This window comes from Phocoena sinus, chromosome 15, assembly GCF_008692025.1.
Source record: "Phocoena sinus isolate mPhoSin1 chromosome 15, mPhoSin1.pri, whole genome shotgun sequence".
In the NCBI taxonomy this organism is placed as follows: Eukaryota; Metazoa; Chordata; class Mammalia; order Artiodactyla; family Phocoenidae; genus Phocoena; species Phocoena sinus.
In genome coordinates, this window is record NC_045777.1 from 86,996,840 (window position 1) to 87,017,905 (window position 21,066).

The following is a 21,066-nucleotide window of genomic DNA, read 5'->3' on the forward strand; positions in this document are numbered from 1 at the left end:
TTTCTTCAGGGCGGGCACCGGGGTGGGGCTCCACGGCGGCACCAGCCCCGGGCCCTTCGTCATCCTGAGGTGTGTGCAGTGGAGTCCACCCCGTTGTAACTGGCGTTTCCCTGACGGGTGAGATGTGGGGCATCTTTTGTCGCGTGTTAGCCACTCCTGTATCCCCCTGGGTGGGTGGAGTCTCTTCAAGTTTTTACCCATTTTTTGTTGGATTGTTGTCTTTGGCTCGAGTTTGGGGAGTTTCATTTCCTGACAGTGTCTTTCTCAGAGCAAATGTTTTTTAAATTATTTTTGGCTGCGTTGGGTCTTTGTTGCTACACACAGGCTACTCTTCGTTGTGGTGTGCGGGCTTCTCGTTGCTGTGGCTTCTCTTGTTGTGGAGCATGGGCTCTAGGCTCAAGGGCTTCAGTAGTTGTGGCCCAATGGCTCAGTAGTTGTGGCTCACGGGCTCTAGAGCGCAGGCTCAGTAGTTGTGGGGCACGGGCTTAGTTGCTCCGCGGCACGTGGGATCTTCCCAGACCGGGGATCAAACCCGTGTCCCCTGCCTTGGCAGGCAGATTCGTAGCCACTGCGCCACCAGGGAAGTCCCTCGAATTTTTTTTAATTTAAGATTTGTTTGGTGGCCAAGACTTCTGAACCACCGGATGTCCCACGTGGACCTGGTAGGGATGTGTATTCTGTCTTTTGATAAGTACATTTAGACACAGTTTACATTTAATATAATTTCTGCATACGTTTGGATTTAGGCCTACCATTTTACGATTAGTTCTGTTTGCCTTCTCTGTATTTTATTCCCATTTCCTCATTTCTATCTATTTTAAGGTTATTTGAATATTTTTTAGTATTACATTTTGATTTATCTTAGTTTTTTAATTATGTTTCTAGATGCTTTTTTTTTTCTTCTTTTTTTGCAGTACGCGGGCCTCTCACTGTCGTGGCCTCTCCCACTGCGGAGCACAGGCTCCGGACACGCGGGCTCAGCGGCCATGGCTCACAGGCCCAGCCGCTCCGCGGCATGTGGGATCCTCCCGGACGGGGGCACAAGCCCTGCCTGCGTCGGCAAGCGGACCCCCAACCACTGTGCCACCAGGGGAGCCCTAGAGACCTTTGGAAGTGACCTCTCTAGGGGTTACAATACGCGTGCCTAACTTTCCACAGTGCACTTATAATTAATATTTTACCACTTGCGGATGATAAGATCTGGAATGTCAGGGTTTTATCACAACACAGGTCTCCCACGCCCCCTCCCCCTTGTAGTAATGCTCATTTGTATGTACCCACTGTAAAATGTTATAATTATTGATTTTAATTGTCATTCATGTTTTAAAGAACACATGGGGAAAGAAACAGTTCATGATTTTTATCTAGTCGTTCAGAATTGCTGTCGCTCTTTCTTCATTCCTGAAATAACAAGTTTTCCTCTGGTATCATTTCCTTTTGCTGGAAGAGCTTCCCTGGCATTTCTTTTAGGGCAAGCGTTCTGGAAACATACTCTCGTGGTTCCCCTTTGTCTGACAGCGTCTTCATCTCGCCCTTCCTCTTGGAGGGCATCTGCTGTGTATGGAGCTCTGGGTCAGCGGTTTTCTCTTTTCTCTGCCTCTGGCCTCCATGGTTTTTGATGAGAATCTGTAATTGTTCAGATCACTTCCTTTCTGTGTGAAAAAGAGAGCTTGACGGAAGCACGCCTTAAGTCGGACGGTAGGTGTGGGTGATGGTGACACACGGGCCCCCAGCTGGGGGTCAGCGTGTGGTGTGACGGACGCGACGGACATCACGGGTCGGGGTTGGACAGGATTCTGCAGCCCAGTGTCGGGCAGTGCCACTTCCGGGGAGACCGAGGACGTCTCGTAGCCGCTCTCCCCACCCTGCCCCAGGCGCCTGAGGGTCCCAGCGTCTCTGTCACCTGGGGTCGGTGCCCGTTGGCTGGGTTCTTCCCAGCAGGTCTGCGTTCTCCTGGTTTTTCATATGCTGCTTGGTTTTGAATTGTGTCCTGGACATTTTGAACATTTTCAGGTCTTTGTGAAGTTCTGGAGAACGTACATCCTGTGGGTCTGGGTTTCAGCAGGCATCTGCCGGGTGGGCCAGTCCGCAGCTCCCGCCGCCTTCCAAGGGCTATGCTTCTACTGTCAGTTCAGTTTCAGAGCCGTTGCTGTGCTCCTCTCAGCCGTTGGGTCCTGGGCAGTGGTCTGGCCCACGGTCCAGGCCTCAGGGCCCTTCAGGGTCAGACCCCCACACGCCCAGCTCAGAGGTGCCTTTTGGGGTCCGCGTGGCACAGTGGAACGTGGAATTCCCTCTCCCTCAGCTCCAACGTTCCCCGGTTCCCTAGGGTCCCCTTCACAGGCCCCTGGCCAGACGTTCAGGCCTTCACGTCCCTGCCCCGCCAGGCCCTACCCACGGCCGCGGCAGTGTCCACGGCCACCGCCAGTGGGGGACAGAGAGGAGGGCAGTGGGGACTCCCCCCTCTCCTGGGGCCACAGCCCTGCGCATAGAGAGAGGGTCCTCCCTCGGGGGTCTTGGCACCTGTCCGGCCACAGCTGCGCCTCCGCAAGATGACCTGGTGCCGGGACAGGACAGGTCGAGCACAGCCAGGAGAGCAGCCTCCTCCCACTTCCTCCTCGGGCCGGAAAGCAGGGCTTCTCCCCACTCTCTCTGCATCCAGACCAAGTGGAACCAGGGTCCAAACAACGACCGCCACCTCCTCAGGACACTCAAAACTATAAAACTCACCCAATATGCAGTAGATATTCTGAATGGTCCTGTAACTATTGAGCAAATCGAATCCATAATCACAAAGCTTTCAAAAAACCAGCCTTCACTGGTGAACTCTACCTAACAGTTAAAGAAGAATTAACACCAGTTTATACAGTCTCTTCCAGAAAATTGAATAGAGAGCACTTTTCAGCTCCTTTTATGAAGCCAATATTACTCTAATTTCAAAATCAATGACAAGACAAAGAACAAAACCTACAGGGATTTATTTGTTTGTTCCAGGAATGCAGGGCTGATTCAGCCTTCAAGTGTCAGTTGATATAATCCACCAGGTCAGCAGGATCAGATCACTTAGTGGAGTGAAAGCATTTGACAAAATTCAATACTGATAAAAACCCAGCAAACTGGGAAAAGAGGGGAAGTTCCTCAACCAGATGCAGCTCGTCCACAAACCCTCCCTCTGACATCACACTTACCGTCAGAGTCAGAGCTTTTCTCCTAAGGTCGGAAATAAGGCAGAGATGTCCACTCTCACCACCCTGATTAGATGTACTGCAAGTCCCAGACAGAGCAGTAAGGAAAGGAAGGGCCTGCAAAACTTTTCCTCTTTGCAGGTGCCATGTTTGTCTACATAGAAAATCCCAAGAAGTTAACAAAAGAAAACTAACGAAGTGAGTTCAGCATTGATTTTTGTGTATTGATCTTGTGTCCTGCAACCTTGCTGAATTCACTTTATATATGATATGTGTGTGTATAATACGTATATGATATATACTAGCAGTGAACATGCGGAAACTGAAATCTAAGACATCGTACCATTCCTGTTCACTCTCCCCAAAACGAAATTCCTAGGTATAATTCTAACAAAACACGTAAAAGAGCTAGAGACTGAAAACGACAGAGCATTGATTAAGAAGTCAAAGGATTTCTAAATAAATGGAGAGACACACCACGTTCACGGGTGAGGGATGCGCCATCGTGAAGCCGTCCTTTCTGCCCAAGCTGGTCAGCACTGCAGTTAATACAGGAAAGTCGGCTCTGGGTCGGCCGTGCTCCGGATTCTGCTGCTTCTTCAGTCCGCCTGTACTTCTGTGTCTCTGGGTCAGCGGTCGGCTGTCCCCTGCTTCCCTCCAGGTGGATCAGTGCCTTTGTGAAAGGCCGGGTGGATTTCCTTTCTTCATCCTTCCCAGACCTGGAGCCTGTGACTCTGTAGCAGGATCACTCATAGTCACCAAAAGCTGTAAAGCACGCAGATGTGCTTGAACCGGTGAACAGATCACCCGCCTGGTGCAGCCTCCCGCCCCGCTACTCAGCATTGAAATAGCCAATGACCAACGTGCTGGTCTCTGTAAACGGTCTGCGAGAAGCCCCGAGGTCCCAGGGTGCGGGGCTCTGCGGGCAGACTGCTGGACGGGGAAGGGAGAAAGTCAGAGACAGACCACTGGGCCGGGGGGCTGGGCTGGGGGGTGCCAGTGGCAGAGAAATGCTCGGGGGGCTGGGCTGTCACACACGTCGGCGCCTGGGTTAAACCTTGCAGAATGTCTACCCCAAGTGTCAGGGTTATGCATGTTTTAAATCTTTTAATATAAAGGGCACCTCACTTAATTACTAATAAGGAAAAATATTTTATTTCCTCTTTCCTGAAAGGTCTCGTCACGATCAGAGCTCCTTTACCTCCTTTTTTATGCAGTTTGCAGAGAAGCTTAACTTCTCTTTCTTCTTGGCGATGATTTTGTATATAGAAACTTTTAACTTATTTTGGAATCTCATCTATTCTATTTAAGCTTAGAAAGTTCTTTAGCGATTTGATAAATAGTTCTATTTTCTTCTGTGATTTTTATTTTTGGCTATGTTTTACATTTAAAAATCTAATCTACTTGGAACTTATTTTGGTATGTGGTGTATGGTCAAGATTTAAATTGATTTTGTCCCCAGGTCAGTAAACAGTTGCTGTAGTGCCATTTATCAGACAATCGTTCCTTGCCCTGTAGGTTTGTAATGTGTCCCTCTCTGTTTCCATGGTTTCTGTTTTTTTATTCCATTTTTCTGTTCCATATTTTTAGTAATTATAAGTGAAATTATGTTTGAGTATCTGGTGTAGAACATGGCATTTCCCCTATTTTCCCCTCATTTAGATTTTCTTACCTGTTTGTTATTCTAAATGAATTTCAGAAGTGCTTTGTCAAGTTCAAGAAAAAGCTGTGAGGATTTGGTTTTTCTTGACATTGCATTAAAAGTATAAATTACTTTGGTAGGCGAATTTTCAGCTTCGTCGCATTCTGTGTCTCTGGGTGGGTGAGGGGAGCGTCAGGCCTGTGGAACAAAGAGGGGCCCGAGGCAGGGCCCCCTTCTCGGCCAGGGGTCGGGGTGCTCCGAGCCCCTCTGCTGGCACCAGTCCCACTCCGGCCACCGTCCGCTGCTGAACTGGGTCTGGAAACATGGGATCCAGGCCTCCCTCCTCCACCAGGTGGGCCTGTGAGTCTCCCTGGTGCTCTGGGTGCTGTTCTCCCCGCCCTGGGTCCCAAGCCCCTCCACCCTCCTCCCGCTCTCAGGGATCTCCCGTGGTCGCCTCTGCATTGCTTCCCGTACACAGCCATGTGCGGCAGGGGGAGTGGGGAAAGAGCCTTCGCCATCTGCCTGGTGTAGACAGAACCCCTCATGTCTCCTTTGAACAAGGTCCCCGTGACCCTGCCCTTCAGCCCGGGCTCGGGGCCCTGGGTCCAGATCTCCCCCGACTCCTGCATCCAAGATCGCTCTGCCCCAACCCTGCTTCCCACCTGCCAGACGGCTCACGACCCCGTGTCCCCGTGGGGAGGTTGGCCACCTGTCAGCAGCAGGGCGGGCCTCGGTGCCAGGGTGAGGAGAGAGCAGTGCGGGGGCCTCGGGTGCACACCCCTCTGACGCTGGGCGCTGCTCTGCGGGGCTGTGGTCCAGCTGTATGCCCGCCTCACCCAGCGCCTGCCCTAAGGTATTGATGGGCGGACAGACAGACAGATAGATGGACACAATGTGAGGGAGGCTCCCAGCCCCTGGGGTAGTTGGAACCCTTAGCTTCATGAATTTCTTTTTGTTCATTTAAGTGAATTTTTAGTCCCAGAGGAAAGGACCTCTTGAGCCGGTGAGGGAGGAGCTGCCGTCCTGGCAGCTGTCCTGGCTTCGCAGGTCCCGAGTCTCGGCTGGTGAGAGGCAGAACCGGCCACGCTCGCTCCCGGAACACCCGCTGCAGGCCCCGCTGTGTGACCGGGGCCAGCGTCTGCCCCCACTCAGCCCCCTCGGCTCTGAGCTGAGGCTGGTCACCCTTCCAGGCCATCGTGACTGCATCCCCGGAGCACAGAGCCCACGGGGAGCGGTGATGACGGTGACAGCTGCCATCCTCCAGCCCCATCGGCCCGGCCGAGCAGGAGCCTGTCAGGCAGAATCTCCTCTGTCTGGAGAGACAGGAATGGCCCGAGAGTCCTTGGCCCGGCAGCTGCCCCGACTCAGTCACAGAAGGTGACTGGCCGCTCAGGCTAAAGCGTCCACTTCGGAGACGGGACCTGAGCCCCAGAGAAGACCGTGGAAGCCGAGGATGGACGTCGCCAGGTGGCCCGGGCGGCGGAGGTCTTGGACCGCCTGGGCAGGGAACGTCCCTCCTCAGTGCCGCGGGCCCGCGAGCCAGAGGGGAGAGGGTCTGCACAGACTCCCCCAAGCGTGGCCAGGGGCGGGGCGCTGTCCTCACTGGCTGGGTCAGAGCGGGGGCGCGTCGGCCTGAGGGAGTGCCACCGCGGCTTCGAGTGCCTGGAGCTGCTGCGCGGTTGGCACCGTCCGCGCCGTGTCTCCTGCAGAGCCCGAGACACCCCAGGGCAGGTGGGGGGCCGTGTTCGGGACCAGCCTCGAGGCCACGCCGATGTCCTCAGAGCCCCTGTAGCCCCGGAGAGGAAATGAGAGGGGAAGGTGAGCCCGGGTCAGCCCGCTGGTGTGGGTGCGAGGCTGGGGCGCCAGGGCGAGCCCCCTCCTCGGCTGCTTCCAGACAGTGCGCTTTGTTGCAAACCGGTTGGCATTTTAATCACTGTGTCCCTGGCCATTCCCTCTTCACACTGTTTGTTTATTCTCTGGTGTCAGGTAATAAAGGGCAGCACCATCAATTAAGCGTTTAATTGGAGTTGTAAAGAAGCCGTATAATTTAATCTCCGGGTTTGCGGGCAGTCAGCAGAGGAAGGGGAGGGGGCGGGGGCGGGGGCGGACCCCACCCCCACCCAGCCCTCCTCTCCACCGCTTCGGGGACAGAGACAGCGGCCGGGGCAAGGCCGCCCGCTCAGGAGACTGGCGGGTGGGAGCGTCCCCGGCAGAAGCGGCCCCACTGGGCCTCCGTCTAGAGAAGAGCTGTGTCTGCAGCGTCAGCGGGGTCCCCGTGCGTCCCTGTCGGGCTCCCAGCTCTCAGCGTGACACCCCCCGCTTGGCGTCCCTTGGGCATCGCAGAATTAGCGCGTTGGGAACTGAACTCCCCAGGCTACAGTGAGATCCCGCACACACACCAGTCAGAACGGCCCAGATCCAGACGGTGACAACAGCAAAGGCTGGCGAGGGTGTGGAGTGCCAGGGACCCTCACCCGTGGCTGGTGGGGATGCAGAATGGCACCGCCACTTTGGGCGCCAGCTTGGTGGTTTCTTACCAAACTACCATATGATCCAGCAGTCACTCTCCATAGCATTTACCCAAAGGAGTGGAAAACTTAGGTGTCCACACGAAAACCTGGAAGCAACCGAGGTGGCCTTCAGTAGGTGACCAGCTAAATAAACTGCAGCCCATCCAGACAATGGAATGTTATTCTCGCTAAAAAGAAAGGAGCTGTCAAGCTATGAAGAAGATGCAAGAAACGTACACGCACGTCACTAAGCGAAAGAAGCCGGTCTGGTATGATTGCAGCTATGTGACGGTCTGGAGGGGGCAGAGCTGTGGAGGCAGGAGGGAGGTGAGTGGTGGCCCGGCGCTGGGGGAGGGGTGGGCAGGTGGAGCGCAGGGGCATTCTAGGGCAGTGCAGCTGTTCTGTGTGACGTGGTGGTGAGTACATGCGTTACACGTCTGCCCAAACCCAGAGGTGGTACAACACCCAGGGTGAGCAGTAATGTCAGCTGTGGACTGGGGTGATTTGTGCTGAGTCAGGGCAGGTTCATCTGCTGTGACAAATGCACCCCTTCTGCTGGGAGGCCTGTGTGTTGGTTTTGGGGAAATCTTTGTAGCTTCTGCTCAGTTTTGCTGTGAACCTAACACTCCTCTAATAGTCTCTAAAAGAAAAAAGAAAAAGAAAGAAAAGCTGAACTCCCAATCTTCACCTGTTTTACGTGTACGGTTACTTTTGGTAAATGGACCGTGTTGTGCAGCCGTCCCTCCAGTCTAACTTTGGAACATTTCCGTCAGCCCAGAAGGACCCCTTTTCCCGTTCGCAGTCGGTGTCTGCTCCCCCTGCAGCCGTACCAGCCGCTGACCCGCCTTCTGTCTGTGGGTGGGTCCTTTCTGGACACGTCACAGAAAGGGGGTCCCGCAGCACACGGCGTCTGTGTCTGGCCCCACTGCCTGGTCCTCCCTGTCGCTTCATTCCTCCGTGTCATGGGCAGCGCTCCTCTGCATACGTGCGCCGTGCTGTGTGTCCCTAGTCAGCCGGTGCCCACGTTGGTTGTTCCCACTCCTGGGCTGCCGTGAACATTGGGATCCGAGTCTGTGTGTGGTCGTAGGTTTACCTTCCTCTTGGGTGGCGCGGAGTTGCTGGATTCTGTGGTAGATTTGGGTTTAACTCTGAGAAACTGTCGAGTGGTCTTCCAAGGTGGCTGTGCCGTTTTGCGTGCCCCACGTGCGTGTCCTGAGTGCTCTGTCCTTCCTGACGTCCGTTCCTCCCCAGCTCTGATTAGAGCGTTGTCACGGGTGTGAAGTGGCATCTCGGTGTGGCTGCGTTTCCCTAGAGACTGGTGACGCCCCGCACGTTTTCACCCGCTCACCAGCCATCTGTGCGTCTTCCCTGGTGAAATGTCTGTGTGAACCTTTGGCCCATTTTCCAAGTAGATTGTTTTCTTCTCATCATTTTCTTAATGCTGCCTTTCGATACGCACAGGTTTTTTATTTTGATGAAGCCTGATCTGTCCGTTTTTTCTTCTGTGCTTAGTGCTTTGTTTGCCCTGAGAGATCTTTGCTTCCCGTGAGGCTGTCATCTCCTGCCTTCTCCTAGAGGCTCTTACGTGAAGACCTACGGTCCCGTCAGTGAGTTTGCGCACGTGTGGTGAGGGGGCAGGGCTCGTCTTCCCACCCGGGTGTCCGGTGGTCGCTTTGAGAATCAGTCGCCGGGCTCAGCTTCGGTCTAGAGTCTCTGCCACGCGGCCCATCTGCTGCGTCTGTGCCAACACCTGCCACCTTGACGGCGTGAGGCCCCCAACCTCACTGTTGTTTTTGGAGACTGTTTGCATCTCCAGGTACGGTTCTGGGTTGGGGGCCTCCCTTGCTTTTCTTGGACGGTCCAAGCACAGTCCCGCCTCAGGACCTTTGCACTCGCTGTTCCTCTCCTGGGCAGCCCCGCGTGCGCTCCCTGGCTCCCCTTGTGGGTGAGGTGCCCCTGGCTTGTGCACATGGCTGCCCCTCTGCTGGCTTTCTTGTTCTCCATGGTGCTTACCGCCTTTGGATTACCGCCTGTCTTACTTCTTTACATTGTTTTTATCTGTGTCCCTGGTTGGAATGTAATTTCCATCAGGGCTAGGTTTTTACCTATTTGTCCAGACAGTGTCCTCTGAGGCTAGAGTGCTGCCCAGTACACGGGACACCCTGGGGTGACTGGCTGAGCACTGCCGGGTACACGGTGCGCCATGGGGTGACCGGCAGCTGTTCCTAAAGTTCCGGTGCCGGGGCTGCTCCCATCATTTGCTGCTGCTGCTGGCTGGGAAAGCACGGCCCCAGAATCTCAGAGGTCTGGCTGTCCCAAGCCTCCCAGGTCAGCGCCCTACGGCCACCATGACAAGTCACCACACACTGCGTGGCTTGAAGCAACACAGACGTGTCATCTGACGGTTCTGGGGTCTGAAGTCTCACTGGGCTAAAACCGACAGGGCTGTGGCCCTCCCAGAGGCTTTGGGGAGAGCCCATTTCCTGCTGATTCTGGCCCGGGGGGTGGGGTCTACAGGGGGACTCCGAAAACCCTGCCGGCCTTGGGGGGGCCCCCGGCGGGATCTCCCTCCCCCCCTCACCTTGCTGTGCTGGATGTTTGTGGGTGCTGGTGAGGCCGTGGCTCTTCGTGGTCGGGGGTGGCCTCTATAGAGGTGGGAACTGGGCAAAGGTGGAAGGAGAAGACGGGAGGGGGTGGGCGGGATGGCTGCATTGGCGGCGTCTTCTGAATTCCGGTGGGGGAGCCACGGGCTGTCACAGGGTTAGTTGTCGGGCAAAGCCCCACGCCCTACCCCAGGAGCGGAATTCACACAACCTGGCTTCTGGTCCTGGCTCCGCCACCAACGGCTGTGTGTCCTCAGGCAAGCCACTTGATGTCTCTGAGCCTCGGCTTCCTCCTCGGGCAGAGGCTGCCCCTGAGCCTGCACCGCCTGCTACGCTGGGCAGTTGTGAATTATGAAATGGGGCCCTGTGTGCTGGGACACCAGGGCCGCTGTCAGGCCGGAGAGCGGCAGGAGGGCCCCCCGTCCTTGATGGTGAAGTGTGAACCACCCCGGGAACCTCCTTCTGCGCCCTCCAGGCCGGGCGTGTGCGTCTGGCACGTTACTTCTTACGGGCAGAGCCCAGGCACTTTTCGTTGATTCACTCCCCATCCCGGACCCTCGTCTTCCTGGGAGACGTTCCAGGCCTGGCTCTGCCGGGAAGCCTGCATCCTTGCCCCTCCGGATCCCTCGGGGCTGCCTGCCCTGTCCCCGCGCGCCCCGGCGTCCCCTCCTTCCAGAGCCCACGGCCGAGCGGCTCCTGAGGTCCTCTTCCTTTATCTCCTGCCATCCGAGGAAGTCATCCCGGTTCGGATCTGAGGCCTAGCTGCACACGTTAGCAGGTTTTAATAGACTGCCACATCTCCAAAGGAGGGAAAGGGAAGATGTAAAACTCTTGTCTTGCCGAAAGCAGACAGATTGACTCGAAAATGACTCAGTCAATAAAAGATGAGCTCTGAAAAGGTTCCCTCTCTGAGAGGGAGCTCGCCTTCCAGGGAATTAGTTTTGTGTGAGCCCACTGTCAGGAATTAATAATACATGCGGCGCGCAGAGTGGAGAGAGCGCCAGAGCCTCCCGCAGACATGCGTCCCTGTGCTCCGTCCCCGCCCCGAGCCAGCAGGCCGGGGCCCCACGTAGGTTCCTGCTCACCAGAAGCCTCCGCCTCTGCCCAGGTAGCCCCTGGCAGCCCCCCTGCAGGGGCACGCGGAAGTTGTCGGCCACGTGTTCAACAGCAGGGTTCTCCGGTTCGTCTCGGGGTCTGTGATGCACCGAAGCTGTCGTGTGCCTCTCCTCTGGGTGCTTTCTGGCTCCGGCATGTGTGTGAACATGTGTGGATGCGTGTGCGTGCGCACGTGTGCATGTGTGAGTACACACGTGTGAGCGTACGAGCGCAGCTTCAGGTGGTTTGCCTTTGACGGCCTGAGCCTCAGTTTCCCCATCCGTGAAGTGGGGACACGTGGTGATAATTTCATAGGGTCATCCCAAAGCCTAAGACCAGCAAGTGCGTGCAGAGTGAGTCACGTCCTCACTGGATGAGCGTCTCCCATTTCTGCTGCCCAGGCAGCCGTAAGCCATGCAGCCCAGGTCACTGCCCTTGTCGGGGTGCTTCAGTCGGGAGAAATGGGTGGTCAGCACCCAAGCAGGTGCATAAGTAACGTCAGAGGGTAGTGAGTTCCACGAAGATACCAAACACGGGGCTCCCCGGGGCCCTGCTGGTGGCCTGGGCAGGAGGCCAGCCTTTGTGACCGAGGTGGTGCCCAGTGTTCAGGGCGGTTTCTCGCAGCAGTGCTGGCGCTGCCCGGGGGCCTTTGGGGGCCGGTCCCAACCTGAAGGCCCGGCTTGAAATCCAGCTTGTCTCTGCTCTCTGGCTGGGTGGCGTCAAGCCGGGCACTGGCCTCCTCTGGGCCTTTCCCCACGTCTGTGCCCCACTCGGGGCTGTTCTGAGTCCAGGTGGGCACCAGGCTGTGACCTTGCATCCAGGCCCAGCTGCTCCTCCACTCCCGAAAGAGCCAGCGAGGCGGGGGGAGGGGCCGTCCTCTGGGGCCTCAGCTGCTGTGTGTCAGCGGTGGGGGAGGGAGTCTCCGGAGAACGTGGTGTCACATCGGCGCCCGCCTGTCGCCGCGGGACTCTCCCACCCCATAATCTGGTGGGCCGTAATTGCTGGTGTCTTTTCAGATGGTTTCTGTGCAAGGTGACAAGCTGCTTGCGCGGGTGTGCAGTTAGTCACACAGAGATCTCCGTCGGAAAGCCGGCACCGCGCCCTCCGGGGCGGCCGTCTGCCAGGAGGCCTGGCGCTGGGCACGCGCTGCTCATGTGCATGTAATTCCAGGGCTAGCGTCTCCTCTCTCGTGTGAAACGTGCAATTTCCGGCCCAGCGGGAACACGGGCTCACGATGGAGAGGCTCTTCTGGGCCGTCTGGCTGCAGGCAGTTCAAACACAGCCGTCCGCCCTGGCGGCAGGAGGCTCTGGCCAGCGGATGTCAGGGTCCTGGGCCCCTGTCACTGAAGCTGGCTGCGGGGGACGGTGGTGCCCCGCTGCGCCCTTTCTTGGAAAGGCCTCCTTGCTGAGCGCTGTGCGGGGAGGGGAGCCGGGGACCACGGAGCTGCCCGGCCGGCTGGCCCTGGGCCCCTCGGCGCCTGCCAACCACACTGGCTCCTCTCCTCCCCGCTCCTCTCCCGGAATATGGATCTGGGACAGGAGGCGGCGTCCAGGAGGATGGGCAGGAGGCTCGTGCCACGTCGGGCGTCAGCCCAGCTCTGCTGTGAGGGTGGCCCACCATCTCCTCCCTCTAGGTGGCCAGCCGGGCCAGGGCCCTCACCCAGTCACAGTCCCGCAGTGCCGGCTCCCACAGTGGCTAATAAAATGGCATCAGTATTTGATGCCTAATTATTAAGTACTTAAAAATGTAAAACTGAAATAGTTTAGAAGTTACCAGGCGTGGATAATTCGGCCCCGGCAGCGTGGCCCCGCTCTGGGCCTCAGCAGAACCAGCACTGGTCAGTGCCTGCTGCCTGCCGGGAGGCCTGCCGGGGGGCCGGGGCTGCTTCCCGAGGGGCCTGCCGGGGGGCCGGCTCCTCCCCGGGGAAGCGAGTGGCCAAGGGCGCCCGAGGCAGCACCGGTGGACGGGCCGCGTGGCTCAGCACAGCGCCTCTTTCCTCCAGGTCAGCCTGGGCTCCGTGAGAGGGGTCTGCGTCGCCCCGACACTAGTGGGGGTGCTCCCCTCCTGCGGCAGGGCCCCTCCCTGGCCTGTTTGCCTGCAGGGACTGACTCCCAAGCACCCCGCTGCTACGTGGGGACACGTTTTGCCCGCCCCCCCTCGCAGCCTTCTCCCACCCCAGCACCCCACGTCCAGCAGCTGTGGGGTCCCGCGCGGCCTCGCTGTCCAGCCCCTGGCTCAGCTCCGCCTGCGTGCCCGTGGTCGCCGTTCTTTCCCCCTCAGCACCAGCGCCAGCAGCTTGAGGCCCAACTCGGGACCTGGTCCCACACCCACCATCCTCCAGGGCCCGGAGCTCACCCAGGAACCTGGCCGCACCCCTGCCTTCTCAGTATTCCCACAGCCAGTCTCCAGTTGGGACCCAGCGTTGACCTCAGGAAGACCCGAGGCCCATGGGCCCAGAGTCACCAGCTGGCTCACCTTTGGCGAGGTTGTTGATGAGCTGTTGGCTGCCAGGGTCCCAGGAGAGCAGCAGGGCCGTGGCCTCGGCGCCAAGGTCCAGCAGAGGCAGCAGGAAGCACTGGTCCCAGGAGCGGGCCAGCCTCGGTGTCCCTGTCACGGGAGCAGTCACTCATCCAGCTTCCTCGTGGACGTGCTGAGGAAACGGGGGCCGCGGAGAACGAGCTTGGTGAGCGTCCGGGAGCTGGGCTGCCGTCACTCCCACCGCGGCTGCCCCTGCCGTGCACCGAAGACCCCTTCAGGCTGCGGGGACGGGGTATGCGTGAACACAGGAGCCAGGGAGCCCGGAGACCAGAGAGCAGAGGGCGGGGGGTCAGAGGCACCCCGACCGCCTTCGTGGCCTGGAGCAGAGCCGGGAGCTGGTGGTCCTGGCTCTTGGACGAGCGGACAGCACGCCCCCTGCCAGGCGCCCTGGCCCGCCCCGCAGCCTTCCCGCCGGCCGGTCCCAGAGTCCTTCCTCTCGTCCTCAGGCTGGTGTCCTGGGAGCGGACCCGCGTGCACCACGTTGAGAAGCAGCCGCCGGCTCAGCCTGGGCTCAGAGGGCTGCTCTTCCTAACGGGGATGCGTTTGTCCTTTTGTCGTCTTCTTTAAAAGAACCTGGAAATCTCAGCATTGCCTAAGTGTTTTTTATTCACTTTTCAGAAAGATAAACGACTCTGTCCCGAGTCCCCAGAGGACAACTTCAGAAGCTCCTATAGCCCCTGATTTCCAGCCTCCTACACAGCATCACTGCAAGAGCCCAGCCTAGACGGGCAGCGCGCAGGGCCTGGTCCTCAGCCAGCACAAGGCTCAGTTCCCTGTGCCCGTGGCCTGGGCTGGTCCCAGCTCCCCCGCTGTGGCATCTGCCCACCACTGGGGGTCCATTTATGGACTCATCCGGGGAGGCCGGAGGGGGTGGGGGGTCCAGTTTCAGCACCAGCCACTCTTGGTGACGTTGGGGCCCCCAGGCTGCCTTGGGCTTTCATCACTCATCTCAGGGACGAAAGCCCTTTTGGAGCCCCTGTGGTCACCATGTGCCTTTGTCATGACCATGGTCAGCCGCGGCGAGAACAGGCGTGGGTGGGAGGGGCGGAGGGAGGATACCTGCCTTCCGCCTTGCTGCTGAGGGTTTCCCTCCCTGGGTCGCGAGGAAGCTGACACTGCGGTGGCCTTTCCTCCCTGGCCACCGAGGGGCTGGCAAGGTCCCTTTCGCGGTAGTAAAAAGCCCAGTGCTGACGGTGGGCTTGGAGTGGGGCAGACGCGGCCCCGCCTGCTCCCCCAGGCCTCGTACCCTGTGTCCGAACGCTGTATGCACGTGACTCTCGGGTCCTCAGGCGGGCGAGGCGCCAGCTCTCCTGTGCACGTGGGCGCGCACACACGCGTGTCCCTGCCCCACTGCACCCTGTGTGGCTGTCTCCCCTTTGGTTAAACCACTGTTCAGCACTTGGGATCCTCTGACCTTGTATGTGTTTCTCACGGCTGGAGCGTGTGGCGTCTCGTTCCATGGGCCACATCTCCCGTCCAGGGCGGGTGTCGTTTTGTCGTTCTATCCACGACCCGCTGTCCACCTCATTCTTTCGGTCCTGGTTCTCCCCTTGACGTGTCTGATGCCTCTGGAACCCCCGGCCGAGCCACTCGCTTCCTGGTGCTCAGAACACAGCGGGCCGCCCGTCAGCTGTAGGCTTGCGTTCTCGTCCTGGGTTAGGGCTCGTTAGCGTGCTCTGAGCCATCGTCACGCTCTGTCTCTTGAGCCCGGGGAGACGCGGCCTTGGCCTCTGGAGGCTCTTGTGTGGTTTCCTTGATGTTTTCTCTGTCCCGCCTTCTGTAATCTCTTCACGTAAGACCCCTATTAGTTGGATGTTGGAGCTCCCAGAATCTCGTTTCTTCTCTTCTTTGCTGTCTTCCACCTCTGATTCTGTGTTTGTCTCTGGGAGGCACCTTCTGCTCTGTCTCTGAGCCCCTCCGCGGACGCTCACGTGATCCCGACCCCAGCGTGGGGCGGCTCTTCTCTCTGCCGACCAGGTTCGTAATGTTCTGTTTGTCCAGGCTGTTTGTTTACATTAGGAGCTTCCCGCTGCGTCTGGTGACCCCTGGTCTGTTTCTGTGGAGGACGCAGGCCACTCTCAGGGGCTCATCCGCGGAACACAGAGGTGCGGCTCCAACCCCCTTCCCAGAAGGGCTGCCGCCCAGCTGCGGCGGCGGGGGGCGGGGAGGGGGATGCTCGGCAAGGAGCTCAGCCGCCAGACCTCCCTATTCCTCCACCCCCGCCAGGCGCAGAGAGATACCCGGCGAGGTCACTCCCTCTGGGCCAGCCCAGCCGTGGCGACTGAGGGCAGGGCGGGGGTGTGGGTCAGTGGGGTGTAGGAGGGCGGCCGCAGGTGGCTCCGGGCAGTGTCTTGCAGGTTGGCTTCTCAGGAAGCGAGCGTCTGAAAAGGACCTGTGTGCGTGGGGTTGGACTCGGGTCTCCTCCCTGCCGGGGGTTGGGGGGACCTGCCCTGGGGCAGGAGGAGCCGGGGGTGACCCCTCGCACAGACCCTCAGACCCCCGGTTCCTCGGCTGCTCCCACTGCTGTGCTCCGGCCGCCCCCCAGGGCCACTGACCCGTCTGCCTGCGTCCCCGTCCGCTTCTCATCCTCGGAACGCGTGTCTCCCCTTGTGCACCGCTGTCTCTCCTCCCTCTCACAGTCTTTGCAGGAGGGAGAGCAAGGATGGACACGTGCGTTCCACTCGCGAGTCGGGGGCAGGGGCTTGCTCGTGTTTAAACTCCCTCAGGGTCGTCTTCTGGGGTGTGGTGGAGAGTTTGTGGAGAAGCGGTGCCTTCCACACTGCAGGCTCCTTGAGATGCCTGGGGACACGGTCATGGCCAGAGGACCTGGTCCTCCCTGCCGAGCTCGTAGCTGCGGGAGGAGGCGGACGTAGAGCAAAGCGTGTCTTAAAATGCTCTGTTGTGCTACGATGACCACCAAGGTGGGGCCCACTGGGAACGGGGTGGGAGGCCACACTCCTCCAGGGGCGATGGATGGGGGTTAGTGCCCAGGTGGGAGAGGCCACCCAGGGTGCCCGCCGAGGCCCTGAGGCGAGAGCAGGGCGGCGCCTTTGGGGCACAGCAGCCAGTGCGGGTGGACGTGGAGGGGCAGAGGCCAGGGGCCACGGGGGGGCTATTAGGCCGCAGCTTCCCTCAGGAGCTCAGAGTCTTGTCCAGATGACTTGGGCCTCACGCAGGACAGGCTGGCCCTGGATCCTGGGCAGAGGGCGGAGTGTGAGCCCCGAGAACAGAGTGGCTGGCCTGGGCCGAGACCCCTCAGAGCTTGGTGGCCGCGGCAGGAGGCCTCGGTCCTGGAATCTGGCGACCCCAGGATCCCATCCCACCTCTACGCTCTCCCACGCCAGCTGCCTTCCCCACGGGGGGCTGGGCCTGCTGCAGCGGCGGGAGGGCGGGGGCCGGTACTTGCTGTACTGTCAGAAACCTCTGGACTCGGACGTGGGTCAGGCCAGCCCGCCAGCAGGGAGCCACGGCCTTGAGGGGTCCCAGAACGGAGGCGCTTGGAGCAGGCGGTGCTGCTGGAGGTCTGTCTGTCCACGGGGCACAGGAGCAGGATGGGCTGGCCAGACCGGCACAGGCTGCCCCGTGGGCACGGCTCAGGCCCCCTGGCAAGGGAGGACTCGGATGAGAGGACCTCTGGGCCTGCCCCTGAGAGCCTCGCCCACCTTTCAGAGCATCTCTGCGGCCGTCTTGTCTGCGTGTGCATCTCGGCCCCTGCCGGGAACAAAGCGGATGTAGTGGGCAGTGCTGGCTGTTGGCTTCGACCCCCTCTGAAGGGTCTCCATCCCAGAATGTGGGCCAGCGAGCCGGAGTCTGACCGAGCGCAGGGGGAGCTGCTGCCGGGGCCGGGCCGCCCTCGGGACGCGAGAGCGAGAGCAGAGACCTTTCCGCCGCTGCCGCCTCCGCGCCCTGCCCTCAGCCTGCAAACCCATAAGAAGGAAATTGAATGGCTGCGAGGCAGGTGCACTTCCAGTAAAACGGAGGCACAGCCGGGCTCTGCAGAGGCCTGGCCGGCCGGCCGCCTGCCCCTCGCTGGCTGTGCCCAAGCCCTCGGGTAAACCAGGCTCCAGATTCGGGGCCAGGACCTGGATCTCCGGAGCCGCGAGCCCGTGAACGCATCTTCCTCCTGGCAGCTCTGCTTTCGGGTGAGGCGCTCTCTCTTATGTAACAGAGTGCAGTTCAGTTTTGAGCTTTCACAGCTGCCTCCTGCAATTCCAGGAGGGTTGGGGTTGATGACGAGGAGGCGTGGGGGTCAGACGCGGCTGGAGGAGGCCAGGGGCCTGGGCCAGAGAGCGGACGGCGCTGCCCCTTGACCTCCGATCTGTCCCCGCCTGCACCCCGGGGCCTGTCCTCCACACCTGGGCTCCGGGTGATCGAGTCTGCTCTCCCTGATGTCCATTTGTCCACCAGCCTCCCTCCTCCCTCCCCAGGGACTTGCAGAGAGCCCCGAGAGGGGCCTGGGAGGGAGAGGGGCCTGTGGGCGGGGGGGTGGGAGGAGGTTCGGCTCAGAGGAGAGACAGCCAGTGGGCTGGAGGGCAAGATTCAAAGGGCAGGAGAGGCAAGACAGGGCCCGGCCGAGACTGGGCCAGTCATGGGGGCCTCAGGAACATCTCAGTGCAGACCGGCTCCCTGGGCTGGCGGGGAGGGCAGGGGAGAGGAGGGGAGGGGCCCTTGGCTGGGCCCAGGCGTGAGGCCGTTGGGCCCGAGTGTCTGGTGACCCCGTCCCCGGCACAGCCGAGCGGGCTGGGACGTGCACGCGGCGGTGAGGTCTGGGCTGGGTGGCCCGGGAGCTCAGCGGAGCCCTGGCAGCCACTTGTCTGTGGCGCCGGCTCTGTCTGCCCGCGTGTGGCCCTGCCGGGTCAGGTCCAAGGCTGGCCGCCAGCCCCTGATGTGACAGTTGTGACTGCGTCTGCCGGTGGGCGCAGATTGGGGTCACTGCAGGCTCCGGGAGCCTCTGGCCTCTGGGACCGCCGAGGAGCATCTTGGGGGTGCCCCGCGCAGGCCCCCGTCCCACCAGGGGAAGCCTCATCTCGCTCTGGGAGAGGCTGAATCAGAGCAATGCCGCTTCCAAGGATGAAGTCCTGTCTTTCACTTATTTAATCCAAACCATTTTGTGAGTCATTCATTCACATGTATGTAAGCGACTGAGCTACGAGGATCGCAGGAGGGCAAGACGCTGACTGTGCCCCAAGTCAAAGTGGCGCTCGTGGTCCCTTTCCTGGACTTGCCTCTGGGCGGGCTTTGCTGGAAGCAGCACCCCTCCTGCCCCACGTGGACCAGGCCACCGGGGCCAGATGCCCTCGGCCTCTGGCAGCCCCTGTGACCTGGAGGAAGCCCCCGCAAGCCCCACATTCTGGCCCCGCCTCGTGGGCTGTGAGGGCCGCGCTGTGCTGGCTCGCGGCAGGGGGCACGTCTCCCCCGAGCGGGGAGGCCCCGTCTCTGTAGGAGTCTGTGAGCTGCGGAACAGACGGCCTTTTATGCCTGAGGGCAGAGGGGACGCTCCCTTCTCCAAGATCGGGCTGCATTTATGACCAAACTTTAATTTTTCCCATTGGGCCCCTGAGAGGTACTCAAGGCAGCGCCGTCTGACACGGGGACACGTCACCGCACGCGCTCGGTCAGTGAGTTTTTCCTCCTGCTGACGCGTCCATCCTAGGTGGTCTGGCTGAGAGACAAGGGAAGAACCTGGGGTCAGAGCTGCCCGTTACCCTTTTGATCTCATAGTCTGATTACTCCATCGATCAAAGGCTCCACGCCCACGTCCCCGATGGAGAGGCCCTCAGCTCCGGAACGAGAGTGTCCGCAGGGCCGCTGGGCCGGGTGATGGATGGGGGCAGTCCGGGCAGGGCAGGCGGCAGGCGGCCGGCGGCCGGCCGGCCAGAAACACAGGTGCCGTGAAGAGGCTGCAGGGCGCAGTGCTAGCATCAGAGCTGGGGGGCGGCCGATACCAGGCTGCCCACAGAGCTGCAGGCTGTGGAGACAGGACCTGGGATGTGTGTGCAAAACCCTGGCACGTTACAGAGTGTGTGAGAGGTTAGGGTAGTAATGTTGTCGGGAGTTTGGTCCTGGGGGCAGACAGCCCTACCTCCGCCGTGGATCGGCGGCCAAGCCGTCAGTCGCTTGTGTCCGTGCTTGTGAGGCGGGAGAGACCCTGCACCCGCCTCGCAGCCACGTGGCGGCAGCAGGGCCTGTCGGGTAGCCGAACAGCCCCCCGCCCCAATCCTCAGCCTCCGGCCCTGTGGCGTCTAGCTTGATTGTCTAGAACGGGGCGGGGGGGTCTCTCTTTCCTGGAACGCAGGCTCCCTGCAAGTGACCCTGACTGCACCTGCTCGTCTTAAACCAGCACGAGACACACTGGGTCCTGCGGGTCAGCGTGAGGAGGGAGGACGGTTGTCCCCACCACAGGGCGGGAAGGGCGGGACTCACACCAGCCTGACGGCTCGAGGCCTGGGGTTTTCCACACCCCCTGGGCGGCTCCACCAGGAAGCACCTGGCCTCGGAGGCAACTCGTGTGCGCTGAGTGGAGCCGCCTCGCTAATTAACGGGGGAATGAATCAGGGTTTAATTACTGGGAAGGCACCTTGGATGGAGGATTTGTGGGAATCGCTACGTGCCTTCCCGATGGCTTCACACAGCTGGTTTCTCCCCGCGCGGCTGTACACCTGGCAGGGGCAGCACATGGGCCTGAGGGTCTCTGTCCTGAGCCACCCAGTTAGAACAGGGCTGGGGGGCCCAGGGGGGCCCTCGCAGACCCCACCACCCAGGGAGCCTGTCTTCTCCCAGCGGTCTGGTCTCTGGGTGGGCAGTGGGGAACCCCAGGCAGCGTGGTCCACGCCTCCAGATGACCTCCGCTCTCTCGGCCCCCCTGCCCCGCTGCCTCTCAGCTGGCTGGGACATCCAGCCCTGGCAAGGATTCGGCTGCAGACGGGGGAGCGTTTGTCGACTCGTCTGGTTGGTGCGGGCAGACGCAGGGCTGCGGTCTCGGATTGAGGGTCCCCATCTGTGCCCCTGCCTGGAGGAGAGGGGTGAGCCCAGGCTGCTTCCCGGCTTGTCCTCCCCGTCAGGAGCCACGTGCGGCTTCCTCACCCCTCAGCCGGCGCCCTCTGCCCTTCTGTGTCTGTCCTTCCGAGACTGGCTGGGGAGCTGACTGCCTCTCTCTTCCCCCTCAGAGCTGAAGAAGCAGGTGGAGAGCGCGGAGCTGAAGAACCAGAGGCTGAAGGAAGTCTTCCAGACCAAGATCCAGGAGTTCCGGAAGGTGTGCTACACACTGACGGGCTACCAGGTGGACATCACCACAGAGAACCAGTACCGGCTGACCTCCATGTACGCCGAGCACAAGACCGACTGCCTCATCTTCAAGGTAGGATGCACTGCACACAGCCGTGCGCACAGGACGTCGACCGTCCCCCCGACGGGCAGCCGGCCTCCCCGAGCTTGGCACCGCAGCCCTGACCCCCGCAGGAAGCGTCCGCCCCCAGGCCCCTCATGGCCCTCCTCC

General features: G+C 60.2%; 1 protein-coding gene across 1 annotated transcript in view; it reads left to right on the forward strand.

The window, feature by feature from the left end:
• The window catches only part of MAD1L1 (mitotic arrest deficient 1 like 1), a 311,083-nt gene that overhangs the window by 255,387 nt on the left and 34,630 nt on the right, over positions 1 to 21,066 (forward strand). The window contains 1 exon segment of the mRNA XM_032605902.1: positions 20,738 to 20,928. Coding sequence (XP_032461793.1) covers positions 20,738 to 20,928 — 191 coding nt within the window.